This window comes from Sabethes cyaneus, chromosome 1, assembly GCF_943734655.1.
Source record: "Sabethes cyaneus chromosome 1, idSabCyanKW18_F2, whole genome shotgun sequence".
In the NCBI taxonomy this organism is placed as follows: Eukaryota; Metazoa; Arthropoda; class Insecta; order Diptera; family Culicidae; genus Sabethes; species Sabethes cyaneus.
Window position 1 is genome coordinate 164,347,106 of NC_071353.1, and position 17,702 is coordinate 164,364,807.

Consider the following 17,702-nt stretch of genomic DNA (forward strand, 5'->3'; position numbering starts at 1 on the left):
AGCGGTGTTGACTGCAAATTTCCTACAAAATTTGAGGTGGTGAGGGAAGAAGCTAAACTGTTCCTTCCTGCGAGCTTTAGACTATTATTCACGCCTTACTATTAGTAGGGACACTAAGTTCCTTGAGCTAGCTAGTGGTACACCTGAGGAGCTTCAATCTGGTACGAGTAACTCTTCAACTGCCTTCGCAACTAGTAATTCCTTCCACAGTTCTACCGAGAACGAACCTGATTTCGAAGAACTTGAACCAAATGAGAGTTCGTCGATAGCCACAGATCAACAATGAAATTAATGAAATCTTCTATGTCCAGATCGTAGATGATGATGAGCCGCGAACCTTGGAAGCGTTGTCTGGTCCGAACGAAGCGAAATGGCGCGCTGCGATAATGGAGGAGGTAGAATCCCATAATCGAAATGGCAGGGGGCCTGGTGATCAAGCAAACCACCCTCCGAGCTTTGTTAGCGGTTGCATCTCCATGTGACCTAATTTGCCTAGATTGACAAAATCGCTTCGATATTCGGGCAACAGGACGCGAAGACTATCGAGTACCTGATGGTCACCGGATACACTTCACCAATTGATATTAGCTCACCATTCCCGGACAACACGGCCTACACGTTCTTCGTTGGAGCCCTGCTTTACGTCGTTGCTTCTGTCGGTCCGGATATCGCCGTGAGTGCATCTATCCTCGAAAGGTGTGTGCTTCTATTGAGAACGATTTGCTTGCTGCAGAGAGACTCCGTTATCTCAAGTCGACTACTCTCCTCGAACGGCAAACGTGTTTGCTTCCCCAGCATGCATGATTCACATACCTTCGAATCCGGTGCAGCATTTCCTCCAATGTCGATTCCCTCGACCATGTTGTGACGAATAAGTTTCAGCAGGCCAGTTTTCCCGATGTGCCTCGTACTCGTTAACGACACTCCAGACTTCGCGACGTTTATCAATATCGGCGTTTCCAATTTCCGAACGTTCACTAAGTATTCTTTGTCACCTACCATGTGTTCCGATGCTCCGCTATCCAAAATCCAGTGAAAATCGTCTCTTGGTTCCTCTTCGGATGTGACAAAAGCTACGTCATCGTTCGTTTCCGATAGATTGGCTCGTTGTTTTCTCTGCTTTCCTAGATTTTCCGATGGCCTTTCCTGTCTGATGTCTGGACAGTTTGCCCGTTTGTGACCTATTTTTCTGCAAGCGTGGCACTTGAACGTAAATTTCCTACCCTTACCAGCAAATGCTATTCCAGCTTTGCGGTGCTGTGTTGTCGCTTCATGTCTTCATTCAGCAATCTCGTCCTGACAAATTCTATCGAACATTGCTCTACCGGTAACGTTTCCAAAACTGTTATCAACTGGTTGTACGACTCAGGCACCGTTTGCAACAGAAAGAATACTATTATAGCCTGAGCAAACTTCATCTCGGCGGATTCTAGTTCACGTACTACCTTTTCGAAAACAAGGATATGTTCCTCCACCGGCGACTTGTCGTTGTACTTCATTCCGGTCAGCTGTTTCAGTAGAAAGAAAATTCCTGACACACCCTTTCGCTCAAATGTGTGTTTAAGCGTGTTCCGAATGTGCTTGGAAGATCGTTTACCGCGAATATATTCCAGCTGGGAGTCTGTAATTTTGTGGATCAGGATTGACTTGCACTTGGCGTCCTCTTGCTTCCGCCGTATCTGCTTCGCTCCTTCTCCGCCACCACTTCCGCAGCATCAGCCTCGTTTTCCTGGTAAAAATCTTCCTCTTCCAACGACGTCTGGATGCAATGGAGCAAACCAACCTCTTCCAGGTATGCCTCCATCCGGAAACTCCAATTTTGAAAAATGCCTTCCGTCAAACCGGTACACGCGTTGAGTACGGTCCTCTTCCATTTTCACGATTCTTGAATTCTTTGGTTCTTCCAACGAAAAAATAACTAGCAAATACGATAAGTGAAAAACTTTTAACACGACTCGCGATTACTATGGTTACCCGTTGCGTGGGAGTCCATAACCTGTAGAGAAACACGAGTTGTTAACGCAGTGACGGTTTATTAACAAAGAGTTTAACTCACATCAGAGCTAGTGGTATTTATAGTAAACGTATAAATCTAAGGTTGTTTAGTTTACAAAACTAATGTTGGGTCTGTATTTCAACAAACGAGAGCGACTAAGCTGCTGTACAAAAACAATACTCAAGCACTTCTCGGATACCGTCGATTGGGCTAGTGATGGTTGCACTCGTCTGTCTAAAACCGGTTTTGTCTTTCTTTATGCAGGAGGAGCATTTGCGAGGAGTAGCAGACTCCAACTCCAGCAGTCGCACTCGGAGAGGCCAGCTAAGAGGTTGTTTAGTTGAAAAGTATGCTTTCTGGCATGGGCGCAACTTTGGCCGAGGTCTGAGTTGATGGCCGTTTCGTTCGTAAGCGGGTGTCGTGTGCGTTGAACCGGCCAACAGGGCTGTCCTGCACTCAGTGCACCTATTTTGCTTTTTTAGTTGTAGCAGTGTAGCAAACTTCGAAAATGTTATGTATGGGGCATTTATAGAGTCGATTATTATACATAAGGTTGCTGAACTAAGTATTGCTATATCTTAAGAATTTACGGCACACTCTCACTTCACACTGGGTGGTGCGCAGAGAGAGCTCTGGGTGCACCGCCCAGTGTGAACTGGGAGTGCGCCGTAAATAAGTGAAGGAATTTCCACTGGATCGACTAAATCCGAGTGCACCAAATCTAACAACCCCTCAGCTCGAGAATTGCTAGAAGAAAGCGAGTTACGGGCATACTTGCTTCCTACGCTAGTAACACATTGGGAAGTTTCTCAATTGGTTAATTCGATACCATCCGGTACGAATCTGCAAAACCTTTTGAACTTCGACGGGCCGTTCACTGAGTAGCGAGTAGCCTTTCGCAACTGACGTCATTCTGCCGTTGTTGGCCCTGCTCACCGCATGGCATCTGTTGACTCACGAATCCATACTGTGCCAGAATCGGTGTGCCGCATTTCTAACAGTTGTAAGATGCATCATCCTTTTTCGCTGATGCGTTTTCACTTCGATGTTTCGACCTAAAGGTTCGCATGCAGGGTTCCGTCAGCACTACTTCATTTCGAACCGTTCTGGACTTTTACATCTTCTAGATGCTTCCTGATGCTTCAAGTCCCACAATCATGGGCACATAGTGTTGCGGAAGTCCTATCAGCAACATCGAAGCGAGCCATGAATTATCGACTTTGAAACCGACCAATTCCAGCAAGCTTATGTACCATGGACTTATGTACAATTGACGTAGGATTCCACACTGCCGCACTTAGCTAATCGAATTGACGTCAATTTTTTAACAATCCGACTTTTCCCGTTAGACCGTTGATTTGAAAAGCATTACGCAATTTCGCCCAGACTTCTGGACCAAACTGTAGTTGGTCGTTTCCAGGCTCAAGCAAATCGTGGCTAATGCTCGCAAACTTACTTCCGCCGGCACTATTCAGCTGGCCAAGATCCTTCTCGGATGAGCGTTATTTTCATGGCGAAGGCCCAAGTGGTGTAATGTTCACGGCCCTTCGCCCTCAGTTCGACAAACCAATTCAGCGGATCTGTTCGAGGCCGTCTACTTCCACTACGGTTCCTCAAGCCTCAACTTCTAATGGTGGGTAAACTTCAGATATTTTTAGCTCGAACACGCAGTCACTTTGCCTAAAATAAAGTGCACAGCAACGATAATATTGCGGGCGGTTGGTGGGTGGCTAATGAACATGAACTATCGCACTTATAATCGGCTACGGGCTACCCTGCCAGTTGATGCTGCTGATATTGCTGCAATTTCAGCCACAGGGCGAACTGTCAAATCGCGCGCTTCACCGTTTGCCAGAGACGAACTCACCTGTTCAACAACCTGTTCAAGAACAAAGAAAGTTTTCGGTGTAACAAACATTTCGGCCGGTCAGTTAGTGCATTTTGGTCATTTTGGTTCCCGATGCACCGTAAATACGACGAAAAACGTGTTTTTACGATTTCTACCAACAATTTGTAAAAGTAATGGGTGAAACAATGGGTGACGGGAAACGTTTCCTGGAGGGATTGATTCTCCGAGCAGAGGACGTACTGGGCAAGATGATTTACAAGGTAATTTGTAACGGTTATTTTTCGAGCGAAAGTTGCAACGCCGTATTGTTTTCTAGATGCACCATACCGAAGTACCGCTGGAGGAAATGGTCCCCTGGATCAATTCGGTGTATGCATTCGTAAATGCTTGGGAGGCACCTCTGCAGGATATAAAAATTGACCAACTGAAGTTGGACGCGGCTGCCTCGTTCAATTGCAGTAGCACCCGTTCCGCCGAGGATGCTTTGATCGAGGAAGTGAACCAACAGCTGGATGGTAGCAATAATCAAAAAGGGATGAGGGGTGATGACGACGACGGAGAATCGGTTTCTCCGGTTGATAGTAATAAACAGCAGCATCAGCAGCAGCATCACCAACGTACGCTAGGTTGCGTACGACGCCCCGAGGAGGCAGAGCCGGTGTTCGAGTTTCTCGAACGATCGCTGAAGGACTGTGAGTAGCAATGGTTTCGATTATTTTATTGCTTGCAATCGGATGAGCTTACGGGTCTTAAACTCACTGGTCACTCATTATTGGGGGGAGATCTGCTGAAATCATTTATAGTTGGTTGTTGCTTTGTAGTCAAGGCAACGCCACGTCTCGTCTTAGATCATTAACCATTAACCATCAAACCTATCATTACTTAAATACTCATTACCCGAACTATACATGTATCTAACACTGTTTAATATCATTTCATATTTATACATTGCTAATAACTTGGTTTTCCAATGTAAAATATCTCATTGAAGTTTTTTACTCTAAAAAAGCTGTAAACTAAGCGGCTTACGAGAATCTATTGATGGTTGCAAAATCATCTGTTGGTTTTTCAATAGCCGGCCGAATCTGTCAATTAGAAAATGTTAAATGAGGAACGAGTGTCAACTGTTATGTGAAATCTAAAAGTTTGGTTCCTAATGCCACGTAGTTTAGTTTAACTTAGTTTTAGTGAATTAACATCCGCTTGGCGACTGTGCATGTGAATGAGCTGAACCCACGCTTCCCCAGGTACTTATAAATATCTAGAGTAACACTAGAGCACACATACACTGTTCACCGGAATGCTTTTAATCCGCAGACTCAGCCGGCCAAACGGGAATCGGCTTCATCACAAACGTACTGCCCGGTGGCGATCTATTCGACATGCTAAACCGAAGTGCTAACGATGGCCAGCAAACGGACGAGATGCTGAAAACATTGCAGAACGTAACCGTTCGTCTTCCGTTGCTTCCCACCCGGACAGGGACCGTCTTCGCAGTGGAATTGGAGGGAGAGCTGTTTCGGGCAGTTCACAGCGTGCTTCCATCGTCCGACATGGTTTTTCTAAAGTTGCTAGATACCGGCGAATGCCTAGCTTACGCTAATTCTATGCCGCTGTTCGAGTTGCCGCAATACTACCAAAACTTCCCTCCACTGGCAATCCGGTGCCGTTTGGTCGGTACGAATAGCAAAAACATTCCCCAGTATCTGCGAGACAATATGTACACTAATATGAAGTACGAAATCGGTGAAGTGGATGAAACTCTCTTGCACGTTAGCTTGAAACCGGCAGGATGCTTACCAGCGAGGCAAACAAAGCCGGAGAACGAACCCGTTCGGGAGTACAAGATATCGGAGAAGACACTAACCGCGGAAGAGCACGCGATTCTGTACGAGGATGTGGAAAGCACGACGAGCGCCATAATGGCTGCGATTGGGCTCCTGCCTATCGGGCGACACTACGATCCAAAGGTTAAGGATTCCTTCAATGGCACCAACCGTCGGGTGCAAAACGGCGCTGCCAAAGACCCGAATGGGTGGACTCGTAAGACCCACCACAAACGTAAAATTTGCGCTGTGCTGCCTGAACCATCGATTGGATCGGAACACCCGATGATTGCAACGGCCATCGTCAGCGTGCAGGAGTTCTACGGCCAGCTGATTCGGTCGGAAAACGTGCTTGCGCTGACCAAACTGCAAGCTCAGCTGAATGATCCAATGCGGGTGCGTCGCTATCGGCCGTTGGATCATAAGCCTTGTGAGCGGTTTCCTGTTTTTTTGTTTGTTTGTTTGTGAAGGGTTTGAATTTTAGCCGGATTCTTATTTGTTTTAGATACCGGAGAGCACGTTCTAGCACTCTCTCAAGGCGGTTGGTACCGGGCCAAGGTGATTGAGTATTATGATGATGATCATCAGATCGATGTGTTCTATGTGGATTATGGAACATATGAGCGGGTTGCGATTAGAGATTTACGCTTGTGGGACGATCGGTTCGCTTTGCCACCGCAGGCCATACACTGTCGGCTGGCCAATGTTAGGTCGAAAGGAGCTGAAAATGATACCGATGCCATTCGGGTTCTTGTGCAAGCGATTTCGAACAAACCAGTAATGGTGAGAGTTCTGTAAGATCTTTTTGTTCGATTTCTTTTGTCCCTCATTTATTTTAAAAGTTGTAAACGATTTTAGCGAATTCTGTGCTTATTGGGAAGTGCTGGTTTTTGACGAGCAAGGAATGGATATTGGTCAAATGCTGGCGGCCAGAAACATGGCTCTGCCACGGCAGCCTGTGGTTAATGGTGACAAAAACAGCTATATGCCAGCATGATGGATTTCTTTGATGTGCCATATGACCATATACCAGTATATCCGTCCAAAGGTCCACATAATAAATTCTATGACATGAATTCATTATTGTTTTTCCATTCAGTTGATCAAGTTGAAAAGCAGGATGAACAAACGAATTCGGTAACTTTTGTCATTCCATAAAGCCGTACACCAAAGAAATGCCAAAAGGTGTTATTTTTTGACAAAACATTTGATGATACGTTTGATTATTATTATATTGATTTGATTGTAACATTTGCTTTAATTTAAATTATATTTAACCCTGTTTTCAACTCACTAATCACAAAATATATAATAGTCTATAAACATAAAGCTAATTTTCCTTCCGATAAAGAACGTGATGCTTTTAGCGTTGAGGAACCTAGGACGGGACGTGCTAAGAGCTTTGAAGATTGGATCTTTATTTTACCAGTTACGTGGGACAAACTCTAAACTTCCCTGTTCTTCAACAGCTGCTGGGTGAAAACTGCGAACGAATTTCCTTTCTCAAGTTGTTCAACGGTTATCTTTCGACGAGATCGTGTTTTGAATCTTACGGACAGGCTAAAGCTATATTATAAAGGTTACTTTTCACCAGTGCTCTGTGATTCAAGGCAAATCACGGGGATTTGGGAGAAAACTGGGTTCGAATCCGGTTGCAGCTCTGAAATTGACATCGTTCACATATAACAAGAAAAAAAATGGGCCAAGATGACTCCCTTGTGGAACGCCGGACCAAGCTGAGAACGGAGATGAAATATGATCACCCATTTTAACAGACATACTCCGACCGCTTAGGTAAGATTGGAGCCAAAGAAGCAAATGTTCATTCATGCCCAGTTTATCAAATTCAGCTATCGCTATTTGATGATTCATAGTATCAAATGCTGCGGATAAGTCTGTGTATGTGTATATTGCGTCCACTTGACTGCCAGTCTCAATTTGGCGTATTACAAACCACGTGAAGCAGGTTAAGTTGGTTGACGTAGATTGTTTTGGCATAAATCCGTGCTGATCTGGCGAAATGTAATGTTTGTATCTCTGGACTAGCTCTTGAAGAATAATTAACTCGAACAGTTTAGAAGTGGCACTTAACGCAGCAATGCCTCGATAATTCGATACGATTCGCTTGCAACCTTTCTTAAAAGCAGGAAAAACCTACGATTGTTTCCAGCAGTTTGGGAATACGCCTGTAGCTAAGGATAAGTTAAATATTGTGGCAAGAGGTGTCGCAAGTGTCAACGGAGATAACAAACGGCAATGCGGGTGCAGAAAGTCTGGGGACGTTTCCGGTAGCGACAATTACATCCTGCTGTTCGAGACGTTTATTAGTGAACACGTTACTAATCAGGTATCAGGTATCAGTAACGGTTACTAAAATGAGAACGAAACAAGTCTGCGATGTCAGCAGTGAAGTCGGCTTTGAATAAACCATTGGATATCATAGAAGGCAATCCTGATTCTTTCCGTTGCTCATTCACGTGGCGCCAGAAGCTTCTGGGGTTTGCCTTGAGGCGGCGTTGTAGATTGTTCTGGTACGCGTTATATAGGCAATCGTTAAGTAGTTTATAATTAGCATTTGCTTCTAAATATCTTGTCTTCGTGGCTTCAGTGCAATGCTTACTGTGTTGTCTAAGGGCAGCACGTTTCACCGTTTTAAGATGCTTCTGATCGCGGTTTGTCCAGGCTGGTTTAGATGATACACGCTTAGTTTTTACGGGTACAAACTGGTCGATAGCATAAAGGATAATGCTAGAGATAGTCGATGCTGCGAGATTGGCGTCATGATCGCGAAGGGCCTCGTCCCAATCAACAAGTGTAAAAAAATCGTTCATGCCGTAGAAATTTGCCTTAGTGAAATCGTACGACAGGCTTTCAGAAGTGTCCCGACAGCGTAGTTGAGGGCTAATCTTTAAATGCGCAAGCAAAGGAGGATGATGCCTACAAAGCTTTACGAGCGGTGACGGAGCCTCCATAACCAAACAGTCTGCGCATAATTCATCGGCAGCGAAACATAGATCAAGCGTGCGATGATTTTCGTTTACAATTCCACTCATCTGTTTGAGTCCAGCGGTGCAATATGCATCGAGCAGTTTTCGCGGGGCTATTCCAATAGAGGACAGAGACGTGACTGGAAAGAAAGATCTGTAAGGGTTGCACTGCCAAGTAATCGCGCTTAAATTAAAATCACCAAAAATGATAATTTTATCTCGGGGCCCCAGATGCGAAACAATCCAGTTGAGTGAATTAACATGTTTTTCAATTAGAATTTCATCGTTTACTCGATCAGGAGGAATATATACCACGCATAGATAGAGTGTTCCGTCAGCAGTAGTAATTGCGACCCATAATTGTTCAACTGCTGAGCAATCTGGAGGATTAACCGTACGAGACTTGAAACTTGAACGAACAGCTAACAATACACCACCTCCTGTGCGTTTGAAACTATTTAAAGACGACCAGTCCTGTCGATATACGGATTAGGAGTCATTGAACAGCTGGTTCGTTAACATATTCTTGTTCAACCACGTTTCAGTGAAAGCGAAGACATCATAGCAGGCGTCGCTGAGGGCTGACTGGTACTCGGCTAGGGTACTGTTTATTCCGCCAACGTTTTGATAATAAATCAGGACATTCGACGTGGCTGGTGGGGCGTTGCTTGCTAGGGGTGCCATCCTAGGAATTGAAAATTCATCAGAGCGATGGTTTCCGAAAAACTTATCCAATTTAATACTACTATGTATATTGCAGGTAGGGTTGGGAGTACCGACAACATTTTTTGAGAACCGGTATTTCGGTACTGGAAGCATCGGTACCGGTACCCGAATTTTTAACACAGTAAGATCTTAATACTTATTAATTTGGGGCCCTGTTCAACGTCACCTCCCCTCACCCACAGCCGAAATAATAGCTGTGGATGAAATTCGCATCCCTTCACCTTACAGGACTTATTCCATTTGTACTGTCACCTGAGTCACCTAGGTCGCTTGTGTTCCCATCTAAAAATTAAAGTGAGGTGACTGTGAGAATAGGACCATTGTTAGCATTCTTACTCTAAGCGTTAACAGAGTTGGCGGTTGCAAAAAATGGAGAGATTCCCATCGTGCACCTGGTCAAAACTCGGGAAGCTACGGCCACATCGCAAGGATGACGATCGACTATGCACTAAACTCTTCAAGAACCCCAATGGCGCCAGAAATTAAGTGGCCCAACGTGTTAGATCAGTGATGGCCAAACTGCGGCCCTTTAGAATGATTCGTGCGGCTCGCGGACTGTTTTGTGGAATGATGGACTTATGAGTAAATTTTTTGAAGACACAGGGCTTAACTGCGTAATGCCTCGTGCATGTTGTGGATCTGAACGCTTTGCAGTTTAAATCTTGTGGTGATTCCTAGAATGATTTGATGCTGAACATGATTTTTGCTGTCCTATATTTCACATTTTTTTATGCGCAAGAGTGACCAGAGGTCATTGCGGCACGCGGCATTCATGGGGCATCTGATTATTTGGCCCGCACCATACTTATGCCTGGGCACCACTATGTTAGATGGTTCCACCAGGCTGAAACCGACTGGCATGTGTCGAGAAGCTCAACTGAGTACATAGGAAACAAGTCCTCGATACAGTACGAACCACCTCAGCTATATGCTGTTAGAGGAAGTTGCAATAATTCATCTTTTAGATGCACAGAATATTCAATGTACTGTCCTCTATGCGAAGATTCGTTAGTAACAAAAATGACTGAATTTTCTGACAGACTTTTTCAGTATTTTTCCCTGTAGGACAAACTGTACCTGGGGGCCCGAAAGGCGTAGTTCAATACTAGCTCATCAATTCTTGAGTTTCAAAGTAAGTGAATTCATTTTGCTGTTTTTTTTTTAATACAGGCCTAATCGAATACAGGCCTTGAAGCTGAGTTTCTAAAATTTTTCTTAACGCTAAGCATACCATAATCATTCCTGCAACTAACGCTCAGCCATGCCTCAATTACAATCTCCTTAATTTTTTTTGCTAGTGTTAAATCACTGAAGTAACTTATCCGCTCGTTTCATCAAAATATTTCGCGCAGTTTTGGAAAATATTTTAAAATTGATGCCTACCTTCGTTTTTGTGGACGAATGTTAGAAAAACTGAATAATTGACCGGTACCAAAAGTACCGGTTTTCTCTCGTGCTAGTACCGGTATTTCGGTACTAGAAAATCAGCCGGTAGTACCGGTATTCCCGGTTCCGGTACTCCCGGTATCTCAACCCTAATTGCAGGCTTCCTCAGTGTCTGTTTTCGAACGCTCCAAAAACTTCAGTTAGGATACTTGCCATGGAGGGCAGCTTGGAAACCCCCTTCGCCAGCACTAGACTCAGGGCCGGGACGACTTGGATGGCAGGAACGAGACAATTGCGATTGCGATTCGGAGACTACGGCGGGCTCGACTGAGCTAGGCGGATCAGAGGGTTCCATAATGCGTTGTGATAAGCGTCCCGGACCGGATGACGATATGCTTAACTGAAGTATGACGCAGAGGCGAGGTGCGGGAACAGGTAAAGATGCAGATGTAGGTGTAGAGTAGCCAGAAGATACAGCAAATGAATCAGCGCTGGCAGCGGGAGAGCGATGAGGAAGTGGAAGTTCGCGAAAACGTGAGTTACTTGCCTGTGAGAGCAGATTGGAGGACCTCTACTGCAGACTCGACAACAGGACCGCGACGACTGAGATGAGCGCTAGCAGCAAACGGCCGGACTGTGTCGATCTGAGAAGAGGCCTCCATAGGACTTTCTGCTATGCGTCGCGGTGATCCTAGTCCGTCATGTCGACTTCTTCCGTTACCAAAGGGGCGCCGGACGTCGGGTTTATTGCCGCTATGCCATCGCGACTTGGTGTTACTTGAGGCTTCCAAAAATTTACGCTAGTCCTGGAACTCCCGGTGAAAGATTCCTTTCGGCCAGGTCGATGGAGACAGTGCCTGGGCTGTTAGATTAGCGTTTATTCCAATTTTGAATGAGATAAAGGACAGAGTGCTGATATCACGGCTTTTCCCAACAAGTCTAACAACATCAACGTCATCAGTACGTAAACAACAGGAAACCAAGGAGCGCATCTCCTCAACAGTAACGTCACGGGAGATACGGGATAGATACAGCCAAAAGTTTTCAACTGGAGCCGTAGCGGCGAAGTTTCCGAATGACGGCGATAGTGAATCGGATGTGCCAAGCATGAGTGGTTGTGGTTGCGGCCTGTTATTATTAGGCTTTTTGAAAAGTCAACGGCGCCTAGTTGAAACAGTACCGGAAGTCGAGTGTTTTGAAGTTCTGGGCGTCATCGAACTGCAATTGATGAGGACGGAGAAATTGGATTTGATTTCGTTTTTCAGCTCAACAAGAATCTCCTGTTTTAAACATTCGACAATTTCGTAGTGCGCGGAGAGCACTTTTTCTTGCCCTGATTCGTATGCCGCACGTACTGCTTGCCTCGTGCGAACGTCGTTCATGAGACTGGAGCAGGTTTTACACATTCAGAAAAGCTGTTCATTTTTTAACAACTCATCGAATGCAGACGACGCAATCCCACAGCAAGATGGATGGAACACCGCGTTACAAAAACCACGTCAGGTAACATACGAATCCGTGATTCCCGTAGCGCACGAATGGCAAGCCGAGGCCATGTTAGGCAAGTGCAATATTCGTAGCGGTTCAGTCAATGATGAAAAGTTATTTCACTTACGTGTTTGTTGCATAAAAATTTTTATTTTTCACCAAAAGTGTAAAAAAAATTATTTTCGCTCAAACTCCCGCTACTCGAACGCTGCTGCAATTCGATGCACACGTAGCCGGTAAACACTATAGTGGCGAAAGATGAAATAGCAGCGAGCCACACACGCGAAACCATGGGATAGCGCCGATCTGTTGTTATCAAAGCGAAGTGAACGAAACACTTTTATCACTCAATTTGCGGTTGAAACTGCTTCGATACAGATTCTATTTTGATCAGAATCAATGCAAATAAATAACGACTTGACGGCGGATAGCTTTGCTGGTCGACTTAATTGCGAAAGCAACGAAAAATCAATATACATCAATATACATATACATCGGGTATACAGCTGCTACTATCAACAAACGGTGTCTCAAAAACTTCTAAAAGAGGAAGATGGGAACAGACCGTGTAGCGCGACATTGTGACTCTCTTGGCCTGGGCGAAGACCCGATAAGGTTCCCTCTCGTTTCATACTATTGCAGTTCAAAAGCACGTTGCGCCCCTCCATTCCTGGCGTCGGTATTCCAGTCGTCCGGCATCCTTGCAACGTGTCCGGCCCATTATAACTTCCAAATTTCGGCAGTTGTATAATGGAAATCTCTCCAAATAATACCTGCAGATCGTGGTTCATATCGTAAACCTTCGCCACTCTCTGCTTTTCCTTTGTACCCCACCAAAAATAGTCCGCAACGTCTCAAATCCGTAGAGGACTACCGGTCTGCTTAGCATTTTGCACTTCATTTGCTTTGTGTGGCGGCATATGCTTCTTGATCGAAGCGTCTTGCGGAGGGAAAAGCAGGCTGGACTTCCCCGTGAATGCGTCGTTGAACCTTCTTACTCGTATTCTTAGTCAACGGTGACCAGAGATCCCAAATGAACTCATCAACCAATTCTGGTTAGAAGCGAACGTCGTTAGAAGCGTTGTAGATAACTCGTGCAATCCGTTCTAGAACTTGGCCGGGTTCCCATGACCTGGTATTGTTTTGGTGAACCTTATTCCAAACCAGATTTTTGGCATCGTAATTTCGTGCTGTTCTACCATGCTTCCGGTTGAATTGATCTTCCTGCTTGGATTCAGTTTGCTTGTGGTACAAAGTTGGCGGTTTCAGTAGATCCATTCCCGTTCGTAGTTTTCTGCACAGTAGTAGTTTCGCAGGCAACTTCCCTCCAGGTGAGCTACAACATGGAGTGGAACGGTAGCACAGTGGGAAAGCTTCGATTGCTTCGTAGATGGCCTCTCCACCCGCCGTGATTATCCGAATTCCTTGTTGAAATGTTTTGAATTTCCCGGCGAGTCCGTTTGACTGTGGATGGTAAGGTGGCGTCTTCAGATGCAGGATGCAACGGTTGCTAAAGAACCGATATCTTTGACAACCCGTTTCTGGTGAAGATCTTCCAAAATATGGCTACAGCTGCAGATGTTGTGGTACGCTTGGAAGAGATGACTTCTGGTTGGTTTTATTGTTGGTCTTAGCTACTTTCCAACATGCCACGGACGAAAGAACACGTTGACTGATCTGCCCGACGATTCCGGGCCAATAGACGGAATTACGTGCTGGAGAACGCATCATTTCTACTCCTGGGTGGATGTCCCTTCCTTGTATAGAAGACTTAGAACACGATCTTGGGATTTTGTTGGAATCACTAGTCGTTCTCCGTAGGTTAGACAATCGGAAACAATTGACAGACTGTTCCGGCGTTGATAGAACTTCTGTAACTGTGGATCGTTAAATTTGGAACAATCAGACGACCAAGCTGTTTGATGGACGAACTGCTTCACCTGTTTCAGGACTGCATCCGCTTTTATTCCAACTTGAATCTTCTTGAACGTAACTGGAAGAGCTTTCACTGGCTGCTTAACGATGTCTTTCGTGGTATCTTCCAGCTCGATCGATGTGATGGCGTGGTCTTCATTTGGACGGACGTGGGTATTTATCAGACGTGACAGTATATCTGCACAGCCGAAACTTTCTGTTCTGACATATTTGATGCTGAAGTCGTACATCAACAAAGTTAACGCTTAATCACTGGAGTCTGTTGGCTGTATACACCGGGATGCCCTTTTTCGAACCAAAGATAGCTAGCAACAGCTTGTGGACCGTTTCCAAAAAGAATTGCCGTCCCAGGATCATCCGATGGAACCGTGCTACTGCAAAACCAACGCTAACCCTTGCCTTTCGATTTGACTGTGGTTGTACTCGGCTGGTGTCTTGACGCATGCGATACGAAACTTCTTAGCGTATACGATATCTGCTTCACTGATCCGTTTGACAATTCGTGGACAATTCGCGCTCCAATTCCGTAATTTGACGCATCCGCTGACACTATGAGTTCCATGCTTGGATTATAGTGCGTGAGCGCTAACGGTGACTGCAGAATTTCACGGAATCGATTGAATGATCGCTGATATGCTTCCGATCAAATCCACTTTGGCCCGGATTTCAAGAGTTGATTCATCGAAAATCGTAGCTTTCGCATTTCCGGAATATACTTTGCGTAATAATTGACGGCCCTAAGATATGAATGGAGGGACGGAACATCTTGAGGTGGAGGCATGGTAGTGATAGCTGAAGTTTTTCCCGCATCGCGTTTGATGCCATCAGCTTTCAAGATTTGCCTTTAATATTCCATTAAAGACACATTTGTTAATTCAGCCGCCCTTTCCGGATGATACGCTGTTGTGAGCCGCTCCTAACCTGGAGTACAACTGCGCACCTGTTTGAGAAATCATCAAGAGCTGTCCCTAATATGGTAACGGACGCTTAAGGTTATTCCTTGTCGCTTCCCTATCGGTATACGGTATAGTTTCTAACAGGGTTGGTTACCCGATCTCAGCTAAGGTACTCCGGCTAATACCAGGAGGGGGTAGGGATAGTAGTTAGTTGCTTATTAAGAGGCTAAGGACCACTACCGCACGCTACGCGAACTAAAGAACAACAGCCCAAAATAATTTCAATGTCCCCGGCCAGGTATTCTCTTGTTTATAGAGGCTCTGGTATTTCACATTCAAGTTTTCAAACTTAACTATCGGCACGGATCGCATTACACTTTAGCTTAAAGATTTGTCCGAGTGATTTTTACGTAATAACAATAGAAACCTCTGCTCTGGTTCTCAATACTTTCAAGTTCCTAAAAAAACCATCACTGCGCGTCTCAAACATTCAAATATGATCAAACGTTGAACTGCTCTTCGTTCACTGCCATTTTACCGAAAACATTTCATTTGCTTTCAGACAAAATCAACCGAACGGGACGTTGCGTCGTTTCTTGTCAGGGCACCGCTTCACGATCTTTCTGTATGGTCGATAGAGACAACCACGATTGTACTAAACTGATCGCAGCGTTGCAAAATTGCCGCGGAACGAAGCTTACACAGCTTCCGCGAGCGGATCAGGTTTTTGGCGTTTACCTGGATGGCCCTCTGTTCCGAGCCGTTCGCAATAAGCAATTAGAGGATTCAGCACTGAAGTTTGACTACATCCGGTTGCTGGACACCGGAGAGATTCTACCATACGACAATTCCATGATGCTCTGCAGTCTATCCGAGTACTACCAGAAGCTGCCGGCATTCGCCATTCGTTGCATTCTCGTCAACATCTTGGACGATCCATTCTGCGACGATCTAGATCAGTATATCAAAAATGCTTTGCACACCACCCAACATTACAAGGTGGTTTCCGTCGAAGGAGCTATTCTGTTTCTCAAACTAAGCCAACAACCGATTTTGCTTACCAGCAAATCGCTGCGGTTACCGCGCACGGATTCTTCAACTGACACCACACCCACCAAACCGATCCGAATCAAACCAAGAAAAACAAAACCTTTTCCATCGCGTATGGCTTTTTTCAAACCGGACCAGTTGGAACCAGCCAGCAGCTCGCACAAGGTTCGGATGCCGACGGCATCCGTCAACGAAGCGGAACCAATCTGTCCATTCTCCAGCTCGCTAACTTCCACCTGTGCCAAAGGAGCGCACAGCAAGGACGAACAGATTCCGGAGACCACACCATCCAGCTCACCGGACTTTACGACCGAAGAACCCTATCGCTTCTTTCAGAACGATCCGTCCGATTCGACCACCGCCACGGGCGACCAACTGGTCGTTCCTCCCGTCGGTTCCATGGTCAATATTGTGGTAAAGTTCATCAAGGATGTCGAACACTTCTGGTGTCACGTGGTCTCGCCGGATTCCACCGACACCGACCTGATGGAACTGGAGCTGAAGCTAAACTCACCGGAATACACGATGCACTACCGCAGGTTGACGGATCCACCGGGTAAGTAGGTAGAAAAGAAAAAAAAAATGCAAAATTCAAATTAAAATGGCCGTAGATCGTAAAAAGAAAAACATGGTTTTTATGTAACCATGGGTTGCTATGATTGCTTGCATTGTCACTATTTTTAGCAGCATATTTTATTTCACAGCATTCTGCCAGCGTGTTTTCGCCAAGTACACGGACAAACGCTGGTACCGAGCCGAAGTGGCCGAGTACTTCGACCAGCGAAATGTGCTGGTTTTCTATGTGGACTACGGCAACGCGGAGTTGGTTCGGATGGACCACATTCGCGAGTGGGACGAAAAGTTTAGCTATTTACCGTACCAGGCGGTATACTGTCGGTTGGCAAACGTGTGCCGCGTTAAGCCACATCACAAGCCCGCGGTGGTTGAGATGAACCGAACCCTGCTGAATCAGCGTCTCCTGGCGAGGATTGAGTTAGTAGCATGTTAGCATGTCAGGTTCTCTAGCTTATTATTAAACGATTTTTTTCTCTACAGAAACAACCAAACACCGTGGGAAGTTTCGATCTACGACAAGGATGGATTCGATTTTTCCGTTGCGTTGCTAATGGCCGGTTTGGCTAAAAAGGTTGAGGAAAAGATTACCGATTCATCGGACTCCGCTCGGCAAAATACCGACATCGAAGATAATTTTGATGAAGACGATGAAATGCGCAATCCAGTTATTGCTCCTGCTTAAACTATGTTCATGAGTTTTTTACTGTTCTTAACCTTAACAATGTTTGTTGAATCATTGATTTAATTTTCGAAGAGAAAATATATTTTCGACTAAAGACTTTATGATTGTTCTTCTTTTGCCTGCAACGGTAAGTGTGAGTGAGGTGACGAGTGACAAACAGATTGAAATGATTAGGGAAGCCCCTGCGATTCGGTGGCAACTGTGGCGTGCGACATGTGCATTTGATTTGCTTGCTGCAGTTCAGCGAGCGAACGAAAGGACGAATGCGGCAACGCACAGTAACGGTGAATTATTGTTCCGTTTCA

General features: G+C 45.3%; 1 protein-coding gene across 1 annotated transcript; it reads left to right on the forward strand.

The window, feature by feature from the left end:
• The first annotated feature begins 3,940 nt into the window (after positions 1 to 3,940).
• Positions 3,941 to 17,405, forward strand: LOC128745336 (uncharacterized). The gene is made up of 5 exons (XM_053842379.1): positions 3,941 to 4,105; positions 4,162 to 4,537; positions 15,652 to 16,695; positions 16,844 to 17,132; positions 17,196 to 17,405. The coding sequence occupies exons 1-5, from the start codon at positions 4,019 to 4,021 to the stop codon at positions 17,395 to 17,397; spliced, it is 1,998 nt and encodes a 665-aa protein (XP_053698354.1). The 5' UTR covers positions 3,941 to 4,018; the 3' UTR covers positions 17,398 to 17,405.
• The last annotated feature ends 297 nt before the right edge of the window (positions 17,406 to 17,702 follow it).